The sequence below is a fragment of the Pseudopipra pipra genome, chromosome 9 (assembly GCF_036250125.1).
Source record: "Pseudopipra pipra isolate bDixPip1 chromosome 9, bDixPip1.hap1, whole genome shotgun sequence".
NCBI classification, from domain to species: domain Eukaryota; kingdom Metazoa; phylum Chordata; class Aves; order Passeriformes; family Pipridae; genus Pseudopipra; species Pseudopipra pipra.
In genome coordinates this window covers 27,004,666-27,028,248 of record NC_087557.1, presented here as the reverse complement: position 1 = coordinate 27,028,248, position 23,583 = coordinate 27,004,666, and the positions used below count along the sequence as shown (strand labels likewise).

The following is a 23,583-nucleotide window of genomic DNA, read 5'->3' as shown; positions in this document are numbered from 1 at the left end:
TGCCCAGACTCACCTTGGCTGTGACCGGAGCTCTGCGTAAGCGCGTTAGTGATGTTGGGAAGCTCGTTACCGTAATTGCCATCTTCCAGGGGACAGACGTCCATCTCGCCCCACTTGCGCAGCTGCCGGAGCCAGCAGGATTTCTCTTCCAGCTTGCAGTGAGGGTTTAACACCACACACACCCACAGTGCCCCTAAACAAAGCCAAGAAGTCACGGAGGTGCCACTGCCGTACGCGCCGGGCAAAGCTCGGCGGCTGCCGCGCTCGCCGTGAGAGCCCGCAAGGTTTCATCGAGGTTCATAAACTCATTTCAGCATAATGCACAGACCCAGGAGGGGGATTTACACAGCTTTTAAATAAGAAGGAAATTAACTCTATCCCAGCTGAAACCAGGACAAAGTAAAACTCCTCCATAATGAAGCTAAATTATAATCTCATGAGATGGGGGACAGTGGGGAGGAGGGAAGGAGAGAGCGGCTGTGTATGAATTTGTGAGTGCTTCTGTCTGCCAGGACAAATCTAGTGTTTGAACTACACATCAAAGCATGCTTAAAAACACCCTGGCAAGCTGCAGAGTCTGTATCTCCAAAGACTAACCTGATTTTGATCCTACCCACGTTCCAAGCGCTTTAAAACCCGCTCTGAATGCTATTTCATCTGCCATTGTTCTTCAGGCCATTTGCATTCAACTATTTAAAAAGGAGATTTGGTGTATTTTCTTTCTTTTTTTTTTTTTTCCTCTTTTTCTTTTTTAATCCCCAGTAGCCCCCAGCCTGTAGAGGAACCAACAGTGGAACCTCGAGCTTGGCTTGATGTCTTGCAGGCAAGAGCCCTCCCAGGTGTGAGTCCTCTGGATCTCACAAGCAGAGATGCCCACCAGAAGGACACACACGCTGACACCCTCTAGGTCAACCATGGGACCTCACAGTCCTGATGATGTCGTCTGCTACGTGAGAGATAAAACCAGGACCAAGGGCATCTCTCGTCATTAAGATCCAACTCATCCTTTCATAAAACTGACACTGGTGCTGTGAACTGAGCCTTGCCGACTCTCCTGGGTCACTCACTGCTCTGGTAAGGGCTACAGCAACCTAAATAAGTGCAAAATCATGAATACTCCTCTAGCTAATTGCATTTCTAGCCAAATTTCCCTGCAAGGCTGCCAAGATGCGGCAGTTCCCTCCCTTGTGCCTGCCCCATGGGGTGGGATGGCTGTGGGCTGGCACAGCTGCAGTGTGAGGTGCCCCCAGGGATGCCCTCAGGCTGAGCAGCTCCTGCTGCTCCTCTCTCTGCCTATGTCAAATCCTGTCATACACATGGGACAGCTCAGCCTCCTGCAGAAACACATTCCCTTGCCTCTCCTCCATGGGGCCAGCATCAACCTGGAGCACGTTCCTTCTCCCAACCCAGCCTGGTGCTCTCCCCCACCTCTCTCCATGACTCCCAGAGCCAAGTTCCTACCCCGAAGTGACAGCCTGTGGCAGGAAAACATCACCCAACACGCCTCCACTGCACAACGAGGGGATTCCTCCACAAGCCCAAACCCCCTCCCTCGCTCACTGTGTTTTGAGCGGCAGCTCCCCAGCTGCACAGCCCTGCCACCGAGCCAAACAGCCCCGAGCGAGGCTGCAGCTCTGACACAGGCAGCCAGAGCAGCCAGTCCCTTTGCCAGGCAACACAAGGCAAAACCAGACTGAGCAGTGATGTCCTGGCCCTGGTCCCACTCTGGCGTCTCTGCTCCTCTGCGTTACAGCTGAGTTTTGGTGGTGCTTTTGGGGTGCACCTCCTCAGACCCATCCTTTGCCAACTTGGGAGTTGTGGACATGTTTAGTTAAAAACATTAGTAAGGCTGTGCACGTCTGGCTCCTCAGAGCAGTTTGGCTCGGCAGGAGAGACGTCACCGTGTCACAACGCAGACGGTGGCAGCAGCATCACATCCAGGAATGGGCATGGGAAAAACAATCGCAGGCACTGAGGACCAGCAAATGTCCAAAGCAGCTCTTTCCTGGTCCAGCTCCATCTGCCTCTCAGCTTCGGGGCTCCCAGGAAACCCCACCAAAACCCCACTCCTTTCTGATGAACATGGGGGATTAAGACTTTTGAGCTGCAACATCAGCGATTAATTAATGTGTAAAAGAGCTACCTCCTTAGGGGCCCATCCTTCCCAGAGTCCATGTCACTCGCTCCCAGGCTCCTGCAGGCTCCACAGGGGATGCACAGACATGGCATCTTTGAAAAAATCAGGTCTCAGCTCCAGAGAATGAGTCTTCTTTAAGGCTCTGGTTGCTGCCCCTCAGCCAAGTGGTGGGTGCCTGCCCACTGCCACTCTGAGGGCATAGAACTCCCCACCTCCTCGGTGGCCATGAGATAAACCCTGCACTTGGCTCCTGGTGTTGGGCATCCCCTTCCAACCAGGGCTCCCGCCTGTTGTCATTGCCCTTCTTCGCCCACTTTGGGGCTGCTTGTGTGAAAAGCAGCCTCTGGCAATTCCAGCTCACGCCTCTGCTGGTGCACAGAGCTTGGCTGACAGGCGGTAACGAGGCTTGGTGCTCCGGCTCCACCGCCCCCAGGAATGGGATGCACCCGCTGGATTTTTGGCTCCCACAGCTCAGCTAATATGCGATCCTCGGAAGCCTCATGACTCTGCTGCCTATTTTTGGGAGCCCTCCGAGGCATCCTTTGCCTGCCAAAACGTTATGCCCCTGGGCTCTCCTGCAGAAGATGCGGTGGGGAGATGGGAGCAAGGAGGGAAGTGGGATTTGCATATGTCTCGGTCATGATAATTATCTGGGAGATAGAATAGAGTGGTTTTCTGAGCCCTATGGTCAAGTGACATCAGCTGACAGCACAAGTGACTCCTGTCCTGAGCCAAAATGCCACGCCGGGTCAGACTCCGTGTCTCTTCATATGCTGCAGAAACCTTCATCTGAACTTTCCAATAGCAGGAGGTTAAGCGGGGAACAAAGCAGCAGATCACGATTAAGCTAAGCCTCTAAACAAAAATGCTTTTTGATGACAGGGCTGGGTGCAGGGACGGGGGGGTCAGAGCCTTCCCAGCCCAGCAGTCCTGGCTGCCGGCCCCGGAGAAGACAGGCGCTCCGATCCCGCGCCCAAGTTTCCAAACCATCAAAGAAATTCTCCCGTTTCCCACAGGGTCGCTCCCCGGCTTAATCTGCTGAAATTCCCCACTGTAAACAAGTGGCCGAGATAAATAAACCCGTCTCCAGGCAGATTAAGGTCAGGCTGCACTTCAGCTGGTTTTTCGTCTATTTTTTGTAATTAGGCTTTAATCGTAAGTACTAATGCGCCAGGGCAAATACTCCCACGCTGCTGAGCTCTCCAGCCAGCAGGTCCTTCCTTTGGCTCCCCAGCAGACGGGGCAATAGATGTTCAGTTGGCAGCACACGCACAAGCAAACGATCCCATTTTTATTTTAATTTTTTTTTTTTTTTTTAAACTCCGAAATCCTGCAAAATCCTTTACATTTTCCCCAGCACAAATCCACAATCTTCTTTAAGGCTGATCTTCTTCCAATCCCACGCAAGTCTGTGATGCAGTCTTTGGTAAAATCAATGATTAATTATTAAACACGTGCCCAAAATAATTTCCAAGAGGCCCATTTTTTGCTTCCACGTGATGGAGGACTGCGGTCTGTGCCAGGGCTTCCCATGGCAGCTGGCAACAGGCCTCTCATCCCTCCCTTCAGCAGCAGTGGTAACACCAGCAGCTTTGGCATCCACAGCCCACAGGCAGTCAGACAAGGTGCCTTCACTGCCTGATATGCCCTGGCTACTGTTACCCATCCAGGGATGGTTTGGGACACCTCTCTCTGTTGCTCAAGTTTGTTATGGGTGAGCTCCACCAACTCACAGCAGCTCTGGTCCCTCTGTGCCTCCACCCTTCCTTCAGAGAGATGCTCTGTTCCTACAGCAAACGCTGCCCAAGGCCAAATCCAAAAGGCTTCTGTAAAATAGGGGGAATAATCCCTGCTTTGAGTATAGTCCATGCCCATCCTGTCCTGGAGCCGCTTCTTGGAACATCAATGTGTCCTCTACAGGGGCTTCTCTTCAGCATGGAGATGCCCAGACCCAGGCATGTGACATGCCTATGCCAGGCGAGCTGCTTGCTCTGACGTGTGTTGGCTGGCACCACACTTCCCCTGCTGTCACGTTGATCCAGCCCTGGTAAGGCCCTGATGTTCCCCAGCCACTTTGCCATCTGCCGACGGGGACGTGCTGTCATCTCCTCCCACTGTGCCGACCAAAACTGCATGCGCCAATCTGGTCCTTGTACGGCTAAGCCGGGACGGAAACCCAACCACTCCCCCCTTGTCTGTGCAGGAAGGGAGGGAGGGCTCTCGGCTTGGATACAGGGTTGGAAATCTGGCCAAATAATCTGTAATTTTGGGCAAATTGCTTCCTGCGTCTAGGCCTGCCCACACCCCCATCCATTCACGTTTCACCAATGCGTTTGCTTTCTTCCATGCGGAAATTCTGGCTTGGTGGACTTGGCCACCTCTCCAGGATCCTTGCTTATCCAACTGTCTAGCTGCAGCATCCCAAAATCCTGGAAATATCTTCTTGGCAAGCAAGCACAGATGAGCTCTCCAGAGCTGGTGTAGTTATTTCCATGCAGGGAACTTCATACAGAAGCGAGTCATCCCATCCCTGCCCAGCCCTCGTCTGCACAGTTTGGCCAGGGTCCCCAGCCTCATGACTATATTTGCATTTGCTGGGCACTTGGTAGGAGGGTCTGTGATTTCCAGCTGCAGCTTCAGGTGCTCCAGATCCTAGACCATCCTAATACTTCTTCCAGCTCTACAAGATTCCTTTGGTCCCAGCCAGTCAGTCCTTGCCCTTGCACAGCATATCCTACCAGCAGGCTGCAGAGAAGCTCAAACTCACTCATAAAACTATGGCTCAAGTCAAACTATTCACCCAAGATCACAGATGTCCAGGACAGCCCAAAACTCTTGGGTTAACTTCACCACACAACCAACCTCCCCAAGCCCACATCGTCTACATGTTTTGTTCTAATCATATTACGGTGTCAGCCAGCTGAGCCAGTGTCTAAGGTGCTTAGACAGAATTACCCAGAGCTGCATTTCCCTTACAGCCAGGCTCTGTGCCACCCATCCTGCCCCCCTCACCCCAGAAACACACACCACAGCAGGCAGAAATCTGTTAGATGTGATGACACTTGAGAACCTGCCTTTCCCCCTCTGGATCATGGTTCCTCCAGAAACAGCACTTGCACATCCAGCTACATCCAAGTCCCTAGGGCTCACCAGCCCCCTGTGTCCTCCCTTGCAAAGGCTTTGGGGCAGCACACCAAACACCGGGCTGCTGCAAGTATGGGACTGGCCACACGCTGCACACTCATCGTCCTTGACCCCTCTGCAGGAGAGGGGCTGGTTTAAGGTGTTGAACTGTGTGGTTTGGGCCTGATCCAGCTCTCCCACCAGGATTTCCCCCAGCAGGGGATAAAGTAAGCTCCTGGCATCTCTCAGGGTCTCTTCTCCCAGAGAAGAGCCCCAAAGGGCCTCTGGAATGATGTCCATTGGCCCAGCAGCCCAGGCAGCCCTGCTGTTCTCTGCAAGGCAGTGGCCCTTACCCAGCTCATCCCAGAGCTGCCGGCACTTCTCCGTTATGCCCGTCCCCTGCTGTCTCCAGAGGGAGAGCCGAGGATCAGCCATGAACTGCTCTGTTATCAGCGTCAGCATCCTGGCCCCGTTGGAGTCCCTCATGCGCAGCATCTCCCGGACCTGGAAAGGACAAAGAGAAGATCTTCAGTGAGACAAACATGATCCTTCAGAGGTGTTTAGGATACATTCACCCTGCTGGCAAGCCACAGCTCCCTCATCCTGAGGGTCCAGACTGTAAATACATGTATATATGTATGTGTGTGTGTGTGTATAACGTTATACATTACAATCCTCACGTAATGGCAGTGATGAGGCTTGGTTGGAGCCCAAGTGAGTAGCAACCACAGCCAGGCTGTGAAGAGGACCAAGTGACTAAGAACATGAAAACAAAGCCCTTCTGCAAAGAAAGAGAAGAGCCCATAGGCTGCTGGCACTTTTCCATGTCTTGGTAGGCTCTGCAGGGTTGGCTTTTTCCCCACCATGCTGAAGGGGAGATGAGGGAAGGCCTCGTCTTGCATAGGGATCATGGCAAGCCCATCACATGGGAGGAAGGGACCTGCCAGGACAGCAGGTGAGACAACCCAGGCCTGACCCAGAGCCTGGATTACAACCGCCTGCTCCGCGACAGGGCGAGAAGGCACTGGAGCAGAGATTCCCAGCTGTGATGGGCACCCTGCCAGGGCAGCCAGTGAGCTGCCAGCTACGTGACATGCCGAGCGGAGATGGGAGAGAGCAGCCGGCTCCTCACCTTGGCAAACATGGAGTTGAGCTGCTTCCCCGAGCCGTAGTACCCTCCCTGAGATAGGAACAGCTTCACCTGCTCTCGGACCTGCTCCTCGTCCAAGTGCCAGCAGTTCTCGTCGTCGATGCTGGCCCCAGCAGTAGGGTCAGGAGCGCCTGAGGGGACAGGGAGGGAGGAGAAAAGAGACAACTGTGTTTATCACAGAATCATAGAATCAGCTGGGTTGGAAGGGACCTCTGAGATCATCGAGTCCAATCCTTGATCCACTACTGCTGCGGTTGCTAGACCATGGCGCTAAGTGCCACATCCAGTCTTATCTTAAAAACCTCCAAGGACGGAGAATCCACCACTTCCCTGGGCAGCCCATTCCAATGTCTGATTACCTGCTCAGCAGATCAGCAGTCCCACCACCAAGGAGTAAACCTACCTCTATTTTATTAGTTCAGGTGGATGAGTGAATACCACCCTGATTCCCAGGCAGGGAGCTCCAGCTGGCAGCACCATGCTCCCACAGTGGTGGCAGCAGCCATCAGGAGGGATCCTGACCATAGGGCTAATGCTTGCCTGGCCACTCTCCCTCTGCATCCCATATGAAGTGAGGCTGAGGGAGAGCAGGGGCCTGCCTTCCTCTAAAGCCCCAGGAGTGCAGGCAATGCAGCTGCAGAGCCTGGAGCACTCCATGGCTCCAGGGATTGCCCAGAGTGCTCATCCTGCTGCTTCACATCACAGGTTTGTTAAAGCATCAGTAAAGCTCCAGTTCCTGCAAGCCCTTTCCCATGTTTGGAACAGTTTAACAAAGCTATCACTGCATATGGGCTCCAGAGCCCTGGGTTAAACACCTGGTCCTGCCCCTCATTTGTTTTAGGACAGGGGACAAGTCCCTGGGCATCCATGTACCTGCCTGGGAGAGACCCTCTGTAGGAAAGAACAAAGGATCGATAATCCTTCAAAGAGCAAACTGCGACCAGAGCAGGGCCTTTGGCAGTCATATGCATGTGTTCAAAGGCTGTACTTCACCTTCCAGAGAACAAAAAAAGATAGAAAACCCACAGGTGCCTTAAACAACTCGGACCAAATTTCCCTTGCCTTGCCCCTTTCAATTCCCATTTTCTCCCCCAAAGCACTACCCTATCTCCCAATGATGGGTTCCAGGGCTCGCAGGGCAGGCAGCAGCACGAGTCCAGCAAGCAGCCAGGAGCACAAAAGGGAACAGAAACTTGGCTTCTCAGCTCCCTGTTTTTGAGTCCTGCTCAGGGACTCGTCAGGGAGAGCCAATGGCAAGGAGGGACAGAGGTGGCTGGAGGATGTTCCACTCCACTTTGGTTTGCTTCTCCCATCTCATCTCCCTCTCAGGCAAGGAAGAGGGTCAGAGAGCCAAGGGATGCTGTAGCTGACATATTCCCAATTAAATCTTAATGATGTATTCCCGACTTGACTGGGATCTGAGTGGGTATCAGAAACCACTTTTCTATAGAGACAGCTTGGGATGCTGTGCATGCCTCAGCCCCGTGTGTTGCTGAACCAGGAGCTCAAATGCAATTCATGAAAATCATGCTCCAGAATGCTTGTTCAGCAGGGCAACTGTCTCTTCCTGGCTTGTAAGCAAGACAACACCAACCTGAGGGGTTTTGCTCCTCCAGGAAAGGCTGAGAATGATCCTGACCCGGTAGGATAGTTATTTGTATTTAACATCCTTTACAAAATTACTTTAATTTCTGCTAACAGTCACTGCCTGAGAGAAGTTCCAGCAAGCTCTAGGCATGCTGAAGGGACAGGATGCTGCTGCTCCCTCTGCAGAATAATTTATAGGCGACACAACCACGTAATTGGGACGGGAGCTGAAGCAATAGAAAGGAAATCACAGCTCCTGGATGAGCATGAAGGCTTTTGCCTACAGCCCCACACATGGCCTGATCCTCCTCCTCTGCCACCAGCGGCCAAGCCCTGCCATAAGCCACAAGGGACAACCACGCCAGGGACAGGGACAGTCCACCCTGGCCCTCTGAGCTTTTCTGTGCCTTTTCCTTCCCTCCCCCAGCCTCATCCTTATCTCACAGATAAAGAGCAGACAAGCCAGTGATTATCCCCTATCAGGAACCGATGACTAATCTGTCTACCATGAGCGCTTATCCGGCCCCATCCCTAGGTATCCCAGACGCTTGCACTCTTAATATCCTCCTCCCCACCCTCCTGCCCGCCACTCCTAGCTGCAGCTACCCAGAGCAGCCTCGACTGCTTTTATAGGGTCACCTGGCTGCATCTATAGGGACCAGGAGGTGCCTGGGGTGACCCATCTAAGCTCAGCTCATCCTCGGTCCCTCACCGTGGCCGCTGCGGCAGATTAAGGTGGAGGAGTTCTCGAGATGCAAAGAGCGACTGCATTTTTTTGGGGTTCCCCGGCTACCCTCGGCGCTTGCTGCTCTCACGCAGCGTTAGAGACGGAAAGCCCAGGCAGCGAGGAGAGGAGTGTGCAGCTAAATAAAACCTCCTCCTCCCACACAACACATTGAGCACTTCGCACGTTGGGGTTCGGGCCGCAGCCAAATTAGTAACGCGCCTCCCGCGCCTCCAAATAAAACCCAAATTTGCTTGTAAATGTATTTTGCTCTCCTACAAAATATTCGGAGGGAGGGCTGCAATAGCAGATTCCCACACGTGCAACACAACCCGGCAGATAACAGGCTGCCCAATTACGCCGGGGAGCTGGATAAACATTTAAGAGCAAACAACGGGATTTGTGCTGGGTTTAAATATTAATGGCAGGATTTGTCCACTTCCCTTTGCCAACGTTCACACCGTGGGGGCTTCGGCAGCGGTATGCCGTGACGCAGCTGATGAGTGATTCCATGTCTCAGCTCCAAAGGAGCCGGGAACGGCATGTAAAACAGCCCGGCGCCTGCATAACACATTTCTCATATAGCAGCATTCGTGCTCCAAAGAGCCCTGTTTCAGATGTGCTGGATCTTGGTCCTGCCGGATTCAGATTTAAGGAAACACCGTTGCACATCTTGAGTGGAAAGTGTTTCACCAGCCCGTTTACACTGGCTGTAGAAACAGAGATAAAAATGCAATCCATCACAGCCCAGGACTCCCTGCTTGCAGGGGGCTCGGGGTTTAACTGTTTGACAGCCAAGCGAGACTCCTCCAGGCAAATACAAAGACTGAGAAATAAGGACTGGAAAAATCCACAAATAAGAAAACAGAGTGAAGCCAGGCACGGAAAATTCAATTCCTTGCTCAGAAATTAGCTGCCTTACATGAAGAAAACAAAAGGTGCTTCTGCACTGGAACGCCACAGATTTTCAGGGCTAAGGAGGCAGTGGGATCTCGTGGGTCATGCCAAGGCACTGGCACATCCCAAACCCAAGCTCCTGAACCCAAGAAGGGTGGGTGAAGTGGAAAGCACTCCCAGAGCATCTCACCCAAAGCAGGATTGGTGACACAAAGAAAAAGGGATAATTATTATTTTTAACCAGTGCCTGGAGCTGACAAACTGATGCTAAAAGCCACCCAGGGATAAAGATGACTGCTCCAGCATCACTCCCATGGTCATCTCACCGAACTGTGCCCAGCACCTGTCAGTGGTTTGGGGCCTGGCCATGCTGGCCCCAGGGTCAGTGGTGCCCAGAGCAGGGCTGGCCATGGTGGTGGCAGTTCACAAGGGCCATCTCATGACTGCACGTGGTGGCGTTGCTGAACGCCTCTGGGCTGCCTCTCCCGAGCCCAGAGAGAAAACAGACCTGAAGGAACAGCTCAGGGCGGGGGGTGGGGAGGACGTGGACAAATAAGCAAACAGCAGAAAACCAAGGAGAGAAAATAACCAGGCACCAGAAAGGAAATGAACTCTAACAAGGGATTAAAAATAGCAGTGAAGCAAGGAATTGAGCTCTGCCAAGGCTCCTGATTTGTTTTCAAGTGGAGACAGGTTGCGGGGGGGGGGGGTCCTCCAGGGCGGCCTGAAGATTCAAACCCACCTGCCAGCGATGGGGCAAGTGAATCTGGACTGGATCCCAGCATGGTGGAGCTCTGTGGTCCAGCTGGTACCAGTATGTGGTACACCCAACTTTGGAAGCTGCTTGTCAAGCACCACTAGTGTGCTCTAGAGTCATTTGGCAACCCCAGTGCCTCTGCAGGACAAGGGGGAAGAGCTTCTCTCCAGCACTCAGGTGTGTTATTTTCGCTTAAATCCACTAAATCTACATCAGCTCAGCAAACAGGAACACAAATCCCCTGGAGATCTGACCTTCTCCTCCTCCACTGCAGGAAGGCAGAATTTCAAATAGATTTACTGGTGTTGCCCTCCAGACGCCATCTCAGGATGACCTGAAAGTTAAAGACCACCCCAGGACTCCTCAAACATCAGCCCTGGCTCGGTGTGACAGGACAAGCAGGGACTTCCTGCACATTGACCTGGCAGCCGACCTGCTGTGCACAAGGAGCAACATGGGCCAACGGGTGAAGGGCAGTATTAGCCCAGGAGTTGAAGGAAGGCTCAAGGTGGTCAAGAATGCATCTGGGACAACGGGGAACGGATGAGGCAGAGGCCTCCTTATGTCTTTTGCATAAGCAGGTCTGGTTTTCCCATGCCAAGGCCTCAGGGTTTTCCAAAAGTCCTCTCCTCCAAGGAAGCTCCTGAGTCCCTGCAGGACCACAGAGGCCTCTTGGTGATTCACACTGGCTTGTTCTTGGAGGGACCTGCCCCCACACTGTGTGATAGCAGTTTTGTGGCTTTTCCCAATTCTGGCTGAGAAGAGCATCCCAAGCCCTTTGATGGCATCAGCTGAGCATCACAGTGTCACGTGCTGGCATTTCCATGGGGCAGACAGACCATCCCAGCCATGTCTCCTGGGCTGCAGGCAGCAGCACTCTCTGACATGATCAAGTGCTGCTCAAGCAGAGTGAGTTACAGAGCTGCAAACACTGGGGCTGCCAAAACCTTCTGCTCCTTACCCAAGGAAGGGCAAGAATTCATCAATGATGCATGAAAGGTACCTCTAAGCCCCAGGTCTTCTGGACTCACAGGCACTGTCCTGTCTTTAAGCTTCTAATTACAGATTTTAATGACCACTGTCTGGCCCTGCAGCGGTTTCCATCAGCCTCCTCTCCTTTGCCACAGACTGCAGAAGAATTCAGTGTTTGCTTCCAAAGCCCAGATATTCCAACCAAGTTCAAGGAACATGTCTGAGACACAGCTTTCCTTTCTGTATACCCCACACTGCTCCATTCTTCCTCTTAAAATAAATTCAAATCATTCCCTACAGGCATGAACCAAAATACCAGAGGAGATAAAGGCTGCCTCCCAAGTCTGCTTGGGATGGCTTGGATCCTGTGCACCGGATGTTGATGGATGTTGGATCCACGCTGTGAGAGGAAAACCGGCACTGCTGTAAGGACTCATTGGTGCTTCTAAGTTCCCCCTCCTTCACTTGCTTTTGCCCCCAAAATATCCCTCTCTGTCTACAACTCCCATTTCAGCTTTTTCTCAGTGTTGCCCTCTCCAGCATCTCCTGGCCCTCTCTGTAGTACTTTACTGCACCAAAGCAATCACTGTCTCTTCCTCATCCACACCTCAGGAAGATGTGTTCGCCCCAGGTTTCACAGTGGTACAGCAAAGCTGCACCAATCCCACCTAATCCCACCAGCATGTCCCACCATGGCTGGTGGCCCTGAGCCACTTTCTCAGCTTGCATACCCCCTGAGCCAGGCTGGTGCCACAGCAAGCCAAGGCAAGCCCTGGGCTGACGCTCTTGGAGGAGGGAGGGAGCAGGGTGCCAAGGTGGCCATCACCAGATAATCCTCACTTCACTGGAGTCCTGACTTCCAGCTCTCCAGTTGCAGATTCTGGATGCCCCCAGCATTCACCCCACTGGGAAAGGCCAAGCAGCCATGAGACACTTCTGTTGGCGCAATGACACCCTCGCAGCCTTGCTCCATGCTGAGCAGTCACACCGCTGGGTTTTGTCCCCTTGGAGAGGGCACACTACAGCACCGAAGCTAACCCTGGTCTCCTCACTCCAGCTGCTGAGTGTGGAGGTGCCAGACGCACGAGATGCTCTCGCTGTGAGGACACTGCCCTTTGCAGCCAGGCCATGGGAGCAGAAACGTGACCCACTTCAGCAGGCGGAGGTCAAGTGGGGAGCAGAGCAGCAGGCACACCTTGGAGCTCTACTTGGACTGAATCCTTCGAGAACACGCGAGTGCCTTGGCTGCACTCCAAGACTCCATCATTACTGGATAGTTTGCATTTCCTTCTAGGAAGACAGCCGGGAAGATCGGCACGCGGTGCACAGCCTGCGGCTACAGACTCCTGCAAGGAACAAAGCTCCGATGCCCGGAGCCGAGCGTGCCAGACAATGGCCGGTAATTTTCTCTTCCATTCAGGCTCTGCAGGAGGAGAAGGAGCATCCCTGACAGCCTTATTGTACAAAACCAGACAATCCCTTTGCACAACGGGCATTTTCCAGCCAGCCTGGTGCAGAATCAGCTCCTCCATCCCATGTGCTCACCATCGACACGGAAGGAACAGCCCTTTGGGTGACCAGAAGCAAGTGGGGAGGACCCAATGCTTACATAAAGCCCAACAGACCTCTCCTCAGAAGAAATGGGTGAGGGAAGGAATAAAGGATTCCTGGAGAGGCTGTTCTTGCTCCAAGGTTAACCTCAGGTGTCCAGTGCACACCCTGGGCTACTGCTTGAGTTGCAGAGGTTGGCCTGCCAAAAGCCACCTTGGCCCCAACCCCAAGGTGAACGAAGGTGTGACCACAAGGGTCTGAACTAGACACAGTCAAGAACTGTGAACACAAGCCCATAAACCTCTGTGTAAAAGACAGCTAGAAGAATTACAAATCCCAGGATCAGTGACCCACTACGAATGCATGAACCACAGCTGGAAAGGGAGAGATGGGGGACAAATTTGGATCCCCTTCAGCTGGAGACCCCAAAATCGCTCTCCCATACAAAACCCCACATGCCTGCAGTCCTTCCTCACCCTGGGCTCTAGTAGCTCTGCAATGCAGTTGACTGTGGCTGTGTTTCTGGCAAGACAAGGAGGCCAAAACTTGCAACACTGTCCAGGATCAAGAGTTGGAGCGCAGGACAGCATCACTCTGAACTTGAATGTGAGCTTTTTGGAGCCTTCCTTTTCAAAGGGGGCAAAATCTATGAGTTATAGGTCATCTTCAGATCATCTCATCATCCTAAGGTTGATCTGCATCCTCCCCCAGGATGAGATGAGGCTGCTCTCCTGCTTTCAGAGGCATTTCCTTGCTTGTAACCAGCTGGGCAGCCACAGGGGTGTCAGAGAGGTGCCACCTTCTGTGGGGTAATTCGCCATGTCTCTGTTGGTTCAAAGTCGCATGCTAGAGCGCGTGAATTTGCACGAGTCTGAAGGGACCAAGAATTTTTGCTCTGTTTTTTTTAAAACCACTTGTAAAAACACGAGGCAGATATTGAACCAGAGCCAACATCTGTATCTTTGTAAGACTCTCAATCACCAGCCTTTTGCTGACTCTAGAGCAATAAATATTCAGAGTCTTAAAAGCTTTACTTCAATCTGCTTAGGAGAAAGCAGCCTCAAACAATGGCCAAGAAGGGATCTGGCCCAGCCTCAGCTTCAGCAGATCTGCTCAGGGAGGGAGTGGCCCTCACCAGATCCTTGCAGTATCACAGCTCCTCACTCTTTTGTAATGCCAAAAATTGAGGACCCCCTGCCCCCTGCAAAAGCCAGTTATTTAGAGCACAACCTCCCACATAGCAGACGTGGCCCAGCAGAGGAGACAAAGGCCACTCCCAACATAGGAGTGGGAATAGGTAGAGGGAGGGGGAAAACATCTAAGATCAGAGCTGCCATCACCCCTTCGGTGGAGGTGAATCCCTGGCCTCACCTCTACATGTGGATTCAACCAGTTCAGATGATATTTTAGGCTGCACATGGGGCTTTTCATCTTCAGAGCACTTAACAGGCATGTGTTAATCCCCGCAACGCCCTTCCGTGGCAGATAAATGTTTATTATCTCTGCTCTACAGCTGGTGGGACAGGCACGGTGGGGAGCAGCTCATTGTTGCAGACCCTGGGCAACCTCCTGGGCCCTTGGAAAGACACAGCAGGAGACCCCCTGGAGCCTGGGCTACTTCCTGGGCCAGTGTAGCAGGGCAGGGATGGGCACTGTCCCCTAGACTTGCAGGGGAGGAAGTCAAAAGCACCTTCCAAACACAAAGCCCCGGGACACATCTCCACTGCCTTTGTGCAGTAGGTCAGAACAGCGGCGCTCATTTATTATGGGCAAATTAACGCCCATGGAGATTAAAGCTTTATCTCCCGCCGGCTCAGCCGCATCTGACTTAGCAACGTGCAGGGCTGGGGCTGACACCGTGTCCCTGCGTGATGGAGGAGCCACATCCCCACTGCCCCTCTCGCTCTGCAGGGTCCCAGCACCACCTCCTTCTGTGCCGGGGACTAACCATGCTGCTGTCCTCCGCCCTTGGCTTCTCTATTCTACTCTGAGCTGTGCCTTGTGCACCACCAGCCTGTCTGCTCTGCCTCTTCCTGTCTGTTGAAGCCCATGTTTGACAGATAAACACATAAAGAAGAGCAGAGGGCAGGACGGGGATGCCCTGATGATGTGGTCCCAGCACCCACGCACTAACATCAGTGTGACACTGCCAGCTCTCTCTGTGCAGCAACGGATAAACAGCAAAATGAAGGCCACCACCATCAGCATCCAAACCACCACCCCAGCCCAAACACAGAGCAAAGCAGTGCCAGGTCACCCAGGGAGGAGGGAGGAATTACCATGCACTTGGTTGATCTCCGAGTTGGATGACAGGATCTCATCAGCCAATTTCTGGGCGGTGGGCAGCACCTCGGTGTGGTGTGCTGTGATCAAATACTGAACAAACTTCTGGAGCTGGTCCCTGTTCATCTGGAAAAGGGTTTCTGAGATGGGAAGACGGAGTTTGACCTGGTCCGGCTTGCGGATCCTGTACAGTGAAAGCGCCACGACGTGAGCGCAGTAAAAAATGTCCTTGTTCCCGCAGCCGCACGTCACTGAGGTGATTTTGCAGCGGTCGAAGCTGATGGCCACCTTGTAGGTCATCTCTGGTTCTGTTGCAGTCGCTGGCTCTGTCACTGTCCCGCTGAGGTGGAACCCTGGAGAGGGCAAGGAGAAGAGGGAAAGGTCAGGTGAGCTTCCCTCTGACCTCGACCATCCCTGCAAACTCTGGACGGAGGCAAGGCCAGCCAAGGCTGCTTGAGCATCTCTATGCCAAGGAGCACAGCACCCAGCACACCCCATCCCAGTGGCTTACACCCAGCAACACCCAGCCCCTGTGTACAAACACACTTCTGCACCAACACACACAAGCAGCCAGACTCATTGGTGAGTTTATTTAACAGCCAAACCCTCAGGGGAAGAGCAAAGCTGCTCAGTTCCCATTTGTTTAAGTCTCTCAGACTGTTTCTCTCCTGGGAGTCATTTCCATCCACGCCTCCCTCTCGCTGAATTTGCAACTCACATGAGTGAGGGAGGGCTGTTAGAAGTTTACTTTTCTTTGATGAGGCAAACTAAATGCAAAGCAATTCCAACTTTGACCCTCAACCAGGAAGAGCGCTCCAGGGCATGGCCACAGCTCTGAGCTCTTCCACGCAGGGGAAACAAGGAGCAGTGACAGGAGTAATGCACAGCCCAAACTGTGGGCTGGGGGAAAACTGCTCCTTGAGCTCCACAAATTGCTCCACACTAATCTTATGGTGCTCCTGACAGTCCTCACCATGCTGCAAGGGGGTGCAGCACCTTTGGGCACAAAGTGTGAAAAAATGCCCCCAAAAAGTCCCAAACGCAGGTCAGGAGCATCAAATGGGCTCAGAAAGTCCTTTGGCTCCAAGGAAAGTGGATATACCAAGCAAGTGAGAGACGAAGTCAGTGATGAAAGACCACCAAACTCAATCTGAAAGGGAGCCTCAGGAAGCCCTTCTCAGGATCCAGCTGCTGAGTGGGTCCAACATGAACACTTTGCACTTGCCCAGCACCTGGAAAACGGACATCTTTGTTCCCCCATTCATCTGTCTCATTCCTCCAAAGAGAATGAGGCTGCACCAGGAAGTTAATTAACATGGCAAGGACCACCCGCTGCCCCTGCGTCAGAACCTGGTGTGGGACCTGGCACCCCACACCGCCCATCCCAGCCCTCCTCCCTGAAGAGGATGCTCACTTTTCTCCATGCCATTGCAACCTTATTAAGCCTGTGTACGTACAGGTCCCTGCAGAGCCTGCCATCCCCCCGGAGAAGGCGGCAGACAGCTGAGAGCCCTACAATTAGCGACAGAAAAGGGAAAGGGGTGTGGGGGGGTGAAGATTAAAATACATTAACTGCATCAAACCCTTGTGCGTTTGCCAGCTCTTACAAAGGCTTTCGGAGACAAATTCTACCAGAGGTTTTTAATAAATGGCATCAAAACCAGCTATTCACTGCCAGTCTCTTTAAAGCCACGCCAAAAAACACATTCAAATCTGATTAAGCGTCAAGGAGGTCTGCTTTTACTTTAGTGCAAGGGAGGGGGAAAAGCAGACCTGTTCTGCTGCCATCACCCAAAACCCACCCCATGTGGCCAGCAGAGCAGGAGGGGAGGGATGGACAGCACTGCACTACCCTCTTGCTCGCACGCTGCCAGGAGTGGAAGCGTGGCTGAGGAGGTGCTGGGCTCGGCGCCGCGGGAGCAGCATGGCAGGAGCTGACGAGCCTCCCCCTCCGCACAAGTCCGTCCCCCAGCAGCCAAACTATATAAATCCCGAGGATAAACTCCAAAGTGTTTATGTTTTACCACTTCTCTGGTTTGCAATGCTTGGCAGGCGGCTCCGACTCACTGCCAGTTTCTCCCTAGTTTACTTTTTGAACAAGTTAAAAGGATTGGAAACCGCGTTCCTGAGCAAGTATGTATGTATATGCTCGTGTGTATGCCCGCAGGCACATACACACATATATATAAAACACTCTAGGACAAATTACTGGCCATAAACACTGCCTTGAAATGCTTACTTTAGCGGGACTGTGGGCCAGCCCCCACTTGAGGCTAACTGGTGTAAGGCTGGAGGAACTCATATAACCAAGTGACCTGTTTCAGACAGGTATAAGCCTGAAAATACAGCAACTGTGGCCTGATCCAGCCCCCCAAAAGAGAAAATTTGTCCAGATACCTCCCAGGCTCTTCTCAGGCATCCCAAAAGCTGTGCTCTCCCATCTGCCCCAAGAGCCAGTCCCCACAATTCATAGCTGGGGTCTGCACATCGAACGGGACCGTCCAGTATGTCAACAACTGCCAAGTTCATCTGGCACTCGAGCCCTAAGTCAAGTGTTGGTTTAGATTTTAGCTGTGGTGGCAGCAGGTCTCTTTAAGATAAACTAGGAACTCTATACAGAACATTTGTCAAATGTTTAGTCAGAAATTAAACATGGTAGAGGGGGAGAGAGATGAGCTGGCAGGAACAGAGGCATTATTTGGGAATATTTACATTAACAGAAGGTCAGAATGGAGCTACCACACTGCACCCTATACTGTGGCCAGGTCTGCACCCCAGCACTCACAGGTGCTGAGCACACCAGCTCAGCAGTGATGAGTACCATTGTCTCAGAGATGAGTGGTAGCTAAAAGGTGGGTTATGGTGTGATTACTCCATCATCCATCGAAGCATGCACTCCTGGTCCATGCAAAACCGTGATACTATCATCACCAAAAGGCTACAAGTCACTCTGGAAAAGGATAGCTGTCACTGTACCCTCCTCTCTGTTCATCTCGCATCCTAGAAGCAAGAAGCATCCTCGGAGCTGTTGATACCAGCACTTCAGTAGAGAGAAACACAGCCCTGGTCACAGCCATGGAGTCTGGATAGCACTGAGAGCAAAGACAGACTCTCCTCCATGTCCTCCCCATACATTTCAGTATAAGACATTCCTACAGCCAAGTGCTTATCTAGGACTTCATCTTCTGTTCTTAACACAAACTAACTTGGTGTTTGATTTGCTGCCAGCAAAGTGACAGTGCCAAGGCTTGAAAACCAAGGAAAAGAAATAATTAAATACCATCTTGGTAACTACAGACTCATTACATCCCACCAGAGTTTAGTTTTGTCCCAAGAACAACGTTATCTTCTCCCTGCCCCAGAACACCCTCTCCTACTTTTATCACAGAAGCTTCCCAGTGGGTGTCTCTTTGATCGAGGTTGCAAAAGGAGCTGAGTGTTCATAACTGCCCCAGAAAGAGCACAGAAAGGTGCCAAAAATGTTCACAGGCACACAGGGCACAATGAGTCCATCTCCTTCCTAATCCCACCCATCTGACCCATCAAATGGGGACAAAACACCAGAGCAAGGACCTTCCTTGCATTACCGCTGCAGGACATTGCACATCTGGTTTACATTAAAACAAACCCAAGAATTGTCTTGTAGAAGTTTGTGAGCTCCACAATGGTGGGACTTACAAACTCATCAGCTAGGCAGCATTCTCCTCTTTGGAGCAGACAAACCCTGCAGGCTGGGAGGAGGATGGATCCACAAAACTTCCCTGGGCTCTGAAACAGCTACATAGGATCAAGCCTTTAGCAGGGACTCCAGTGCAGAAGACTTTGCTATTAGGACAACAGCATTAAGGCCTCAACAGAAGCATCTTTAACCAAGATGGAGAACTCTTTGATCTCTAAACCTACTCAACCAAAAAGAGCTTTTCAAACTTGTCCAGTTCTGTAATAGCAGACAGTCTTTCAGCTGGACATCTTTAACCCAGATGTCCACATGCCAACCATCAGGAGAAACCACTAGCCTGTGCTGCAGCTCCAACCCACCACGAGGCCAGCTGTAAAGACCCCTCATCTTGCATCCTCCAGCAGATCACTGAAGGTAAAGCCAACATTCAAGCTGGTCATATTGAAATACCTGAAGTTTGGAGACAGGCAGATCCCCAGGTGGAAATTTAAACTCTAGAAACAAGCAAAACCCAGGCATAACCCCTTCCCTTCTTGTAACTGTGGCATCAAGAGCCCTCCAACACCTGCAAGGAAGAGGAAGGAGAGGAGGACTCTACCACAGTAGTCGGGAACCCAAGCACTCAGTTCTGCTCCCTCTGGCAGCTGCTGCTCACAGCCATCTCTCAGATTTCACACTGCAGCCCAGACAGAAGTCACAGTTGTCATATGCAAAGTTGTGCCATTCGGAAAAAATTAGCTCACTCTTCCCAGGAGTGGCAGTCGTTTGCCTTTCACGGAGTGTTAGCCAGAGTGGAAACCACCACAGAGCAGCAACCACCTGCAGGACCTAACCCTGAGGATGCTGCACCGGCATTGCTGTGCAACAGGATGGGCACCAATAACACGTGGATAACGTGGGGAGCACTTTTTCACATCACTGTGGTTCCTCTGTCTCCTCCACAGGCTTTTCTTGGTCTTTGTGGAAACCTCGAAGCAGGGCAAGGAATGGCTCTGCAGAGGGAAACACTCACCACATCCATGCCCTGAGCAAGAACCGCCAGTGGGATGTGGCTGGACACTGTACATGAAGAACTCACCCCATATCTGAGTGTCAAAACCTCAAGTGACCTCCTAGTACCTGAGGCTGATATTTTGGGCAGCCTCTGTTAGGAGCAACGTGATGGAAAGTCCATCCACGCAGCTTCCTGAAGGCACCAGCCACATCCCCTTGCATCCTAGCCAGAAAGTGGCTGTGGCAGACAGCAGCTTGGCTCCTCACTGCTCTTGTACTCCATGCTCAGGTCCCAGGACTACATCTCGAGCCAGACTAATCTCACTTCAAATCTCTGTTTGGGCAGCTATGACTTTGGCCAGGCAGGAGCTCTGCAAAACCAAATGGGAACGAATGCAGGGATATTTATGGGGCTCAGCAGATGTAGATGAGGTAAACTGAAATTCTCAGTGCAAGTTGTATACACTAGGTTAACGTGACCCAAATATATTTTTTTTTTAAATTTCCAAACCACAGCGGAAAGTTATTTTAAACTAAAGTGATTCCAAGCTCTTTAGTGATTAAACGGACTGCAGCTCCAGCTCCTAGTGGAAAAACCATTTGTTTTTCCACTGTGTGAAAGCCATAACTAGCAATGAATAATAATTGCCGTACCAAGTGTTATTTATAAGCCATTCTCAGTCACATTTCCGTGCCTCGAAACAGCAGCTTTCTAAACATGAACTTAAAATTGGTCAATATTTGTAATGTAGACAACACCCACGGGAGGAAGGTGTCGGTGCACTCGGGCGGTGGGAAGAGGAGGTTAGTAAAATCTCCCAAAGCTTTCCAGCTTCTAGATCAATTCCTCCAGCCGGCTGATGCTGACAATTGCTCAGTCCCTGACCTTGCAGTTGGAAAGGAGATGGGCTCATGAACTCATTTGCACATGACAATGCTCCAGCAAAGTGAATCATCTGCCTCCGATAGTAACGGAGAGTACGGCGCGCCCCAGCCCTCCCGGGCTCCATTCAACCAGCACAGGGCTGGCCTTTTGTGCTGCCAGTGCAAGAAAGACTCTGCTGAAGATGTGTGCAATTAAACCCACTTTTCTTGTTGCTCTTTTGATTCAGCGGCTCAATGAGAGGCACCCTAGGCAGGTGTTGTCACACACAGATAAAATGTGCCTTTTCAGAGCACTGGCAGACAAAAAGAAAGAGGGTAAGGCTGAATCAATTGCCATTTCTCCCTTGCAAAACAGGGAATCCAGGCTTCCAGTGAGTCAATGAGCAGAGCTGCTATGAGTTTCCATCCTCCCTCCTCCCCAAAGCTATTCTTTTTCGTGACCACAGGCAAAGGTGCTGCTGTTGAGCAAGACCTTGGCAGGGATGAAGGAGGCAGGCGACGGCTGTCCAGGAAGATGCTGTCCCAGCAGGATGCAGCCACGCTCCTGCTAAATTATTCCACTCACAGCCCTCCTCCCTGTCCCCACCATGCTACTGTCCCTGCCTGGTCATTACCACCCTGGAAAAGCACCTCTACTTTCACAGAGCTAACAAAGACCATTAATAGCCCCCAGGAAGGAGCCATGCCTGCAGCTGAGCTGCTGCCAGAGGAGGGGAAACAAAGGGATACGGATGAGTTGGAGAGGATGTACCGTGTCTGCAAGTGTCCCTGCACATACCTACAGCCTCAGACACCAACTACCACAGGTTTACAACAAATATTCTTCTATCATCTCTCTGGGTAGGCCAGGGAAGAAGCAGGAGCTGCAGCTGTAAACAGAGGAGATGCAGTGGGGCTGTTTGTGCTGGAGGGAGCCGTAAGCTCCTCTGAGCAGCTGAGTAAGCTGGAGGGACGCTCTCTTTGCCATCTGCTCTGATCCCACAACACCTCCTGCAAATGAAGAGTCAATCCACTGGTTTCTATCCCTGTTAACCTCTAATCAGCCAAGAGGACTGGCCTCTGCCTTGCTCTTTATCCGAGCCAGCTAATGCGTGAAGCACACCGCGCTTCCCATCTGCTCCAGCATTACTAGAGTTAAAGGACAAAGCCGTTTCCCTGTCCCAAGCATTCACTTACACAGATGCCCTTGTATTAACTCAATTTCCCAGTGATTTCCATTATTACCCTTACGAGATTTCTGGTGTTTGTTTATCTAGGAGCCTGAAACGGAGGTTTTTTTCCCTCCCCCTACCCAGCTCAGGGGGTGGCTGGCCCAAGGGCATGCTCCAGACGACTAATCTCAATCTGTGACTTTACCCAAAAATATTCAAAAATGTTCTCCATTTTCCCCCAGCCTGGAGTGCTCTTTGTTGCCCTCCTAGTCCTGAAGAACCAGGTTTTTGTGCCTTTGTTGCCAGCCCCAAAGCCAAGACCACCCTTTCCAGCATCGTCTTCCACAATCTTCCGACGCCCACCTGCGAATGGTTTTTAATCTACCCAGATGCACAACCTGTGCTCTGGAGACATATGGTTTGGGTAAAAAAAAAGGAAAAAATACAACCGGTTTTAAAGCTCAGTCTGATTTCCTCTGCTGAGGTGCAGCCTTGCAAGCTGAATTCCTCTGCTAGCAGGTCAGATCCAACTGAAACCAATCCAAATGCCAGCTTTGCAGCCACATAAACAACAGGAAGGGCTTGAAGAGAGGATGAGTTCACCACATCTTTGCTAACATGTGCTGCCCACGTAATAACTAGTGGCAAAACGCTGTCAAGTCTCTGCTCTTTACTGCTACAGTATAACTAACAGCAATCTTGAATATAAAGAGTTTTCTTAAAAGCATGAGAAATTAGGAAGATGAGGATACACAGCGGATTTTTTAGTAGAAGTGGTGAACGCACCATTTCTACGTTAAGGGAGAAAAAGCAACACGTCTCTTTGACCATCCCCAAAGCATCTATGAGTTCATGAGCGGCTATATCTGAACAAGGAGCAACATGGTTACTGCAACATTCCTTGTTGCAGCTCAGGTGTTTGCTCAACAGATGCAGGGTTGTTTTCAAGCATGAAAGAAAATATCCACAGGGAGGAAATTCACTTTTTCTGGAGTTTCCGGGCTCGTGCGTGCCATCAGTTGAGGCTGCCACGGAGCAGACCCAGCCCTGTGCCGTCACCACCTCGGCTGCCTCAAGGAATCTGATGGGAGATGCCAAAACTCACACACGAGGCTCAGCTGGGGTCATCTCCTGACTTCAATGGAGCCACCCAGATTTCCAACAGCTGAGCTGCTAGCACATAAAAGGGTTTTAATTAGGAAATGCCTCTTATCCCTCCATGCAAGTGTCACCATGACGGGATCACTGAACTTCATCACAGTCAAAGGCAGATGGAGCAGCGCTCTTCCCTTCATCACCTTTTTTATGTGGTGATTCACAGAACTCTTAGTCCCACAAAAACATAATTCCAGCCCCTAAAAGCAAAGCGCTTCCCGTGCCAGAGCCCTTAACCTGTTGTTCCTGGCTTAAGGGCTCCTCCTTGGGTACCCTCTGGTTGTGGAAGAAGTTGCTCCAGAGTCATGAAGATCCTTTTCTCTCAACGTATTTGCTCCCCTTCCTGACCTGCTTTTCCGAGACCCAGCCTCCCTTCTGCATTGGCAGCTTTTCCAGGTCTTAGCCTGAGGCTGGGGAGCAGCTTTGGATTTTGTCTCCAAATATGCAACAATAAATTGCATTCAAAGCATATTTTGCCATTTAAAGCTGCCTCAGGAGCAGGCCATCTTCAGACCAAAACACAAAGTCAATTTACCAAT

The 23,583-nt window shown here is 51.6% G+C and overlaps 1 protein-coding gene across 2 annotated transcripts in view; it reads right to left on the bottom strand.

Annotated features, from left to right (window-relative positions):
• Window positions 1–23,583, bottom strand: part of ZSWIM5 (zinc finger SWIM-type containing 5) — a 98,657-nt gene that overhangs the window by 14,666 nt on the left and 60,408 nt on the right. For both annotated transcript variants that reach the window (XM_064665386.1, XM_064665387.1), the window contains exons 2-5: window positions 15,178–15,534; window positions 6,393–6,541; window positions 5,614–5,764; window positions 14–193 (exon numbers count right to left, since the gene is read on the bottom strand). In XM_064665386.1, coding sequence (XP_064521456.1) covers window positions 14–193; window positions 5,614–5,764; window positions 6,393–6,541; window positions 15,178–15,534 — 837 coding nt within the window. The remainder of the gene's footprint in view (window positions 1–13; window positions 194–5,613; window positions 5,765–6,392; window positions 6,542–15,177; window positions 15,535–23,583) is intronic.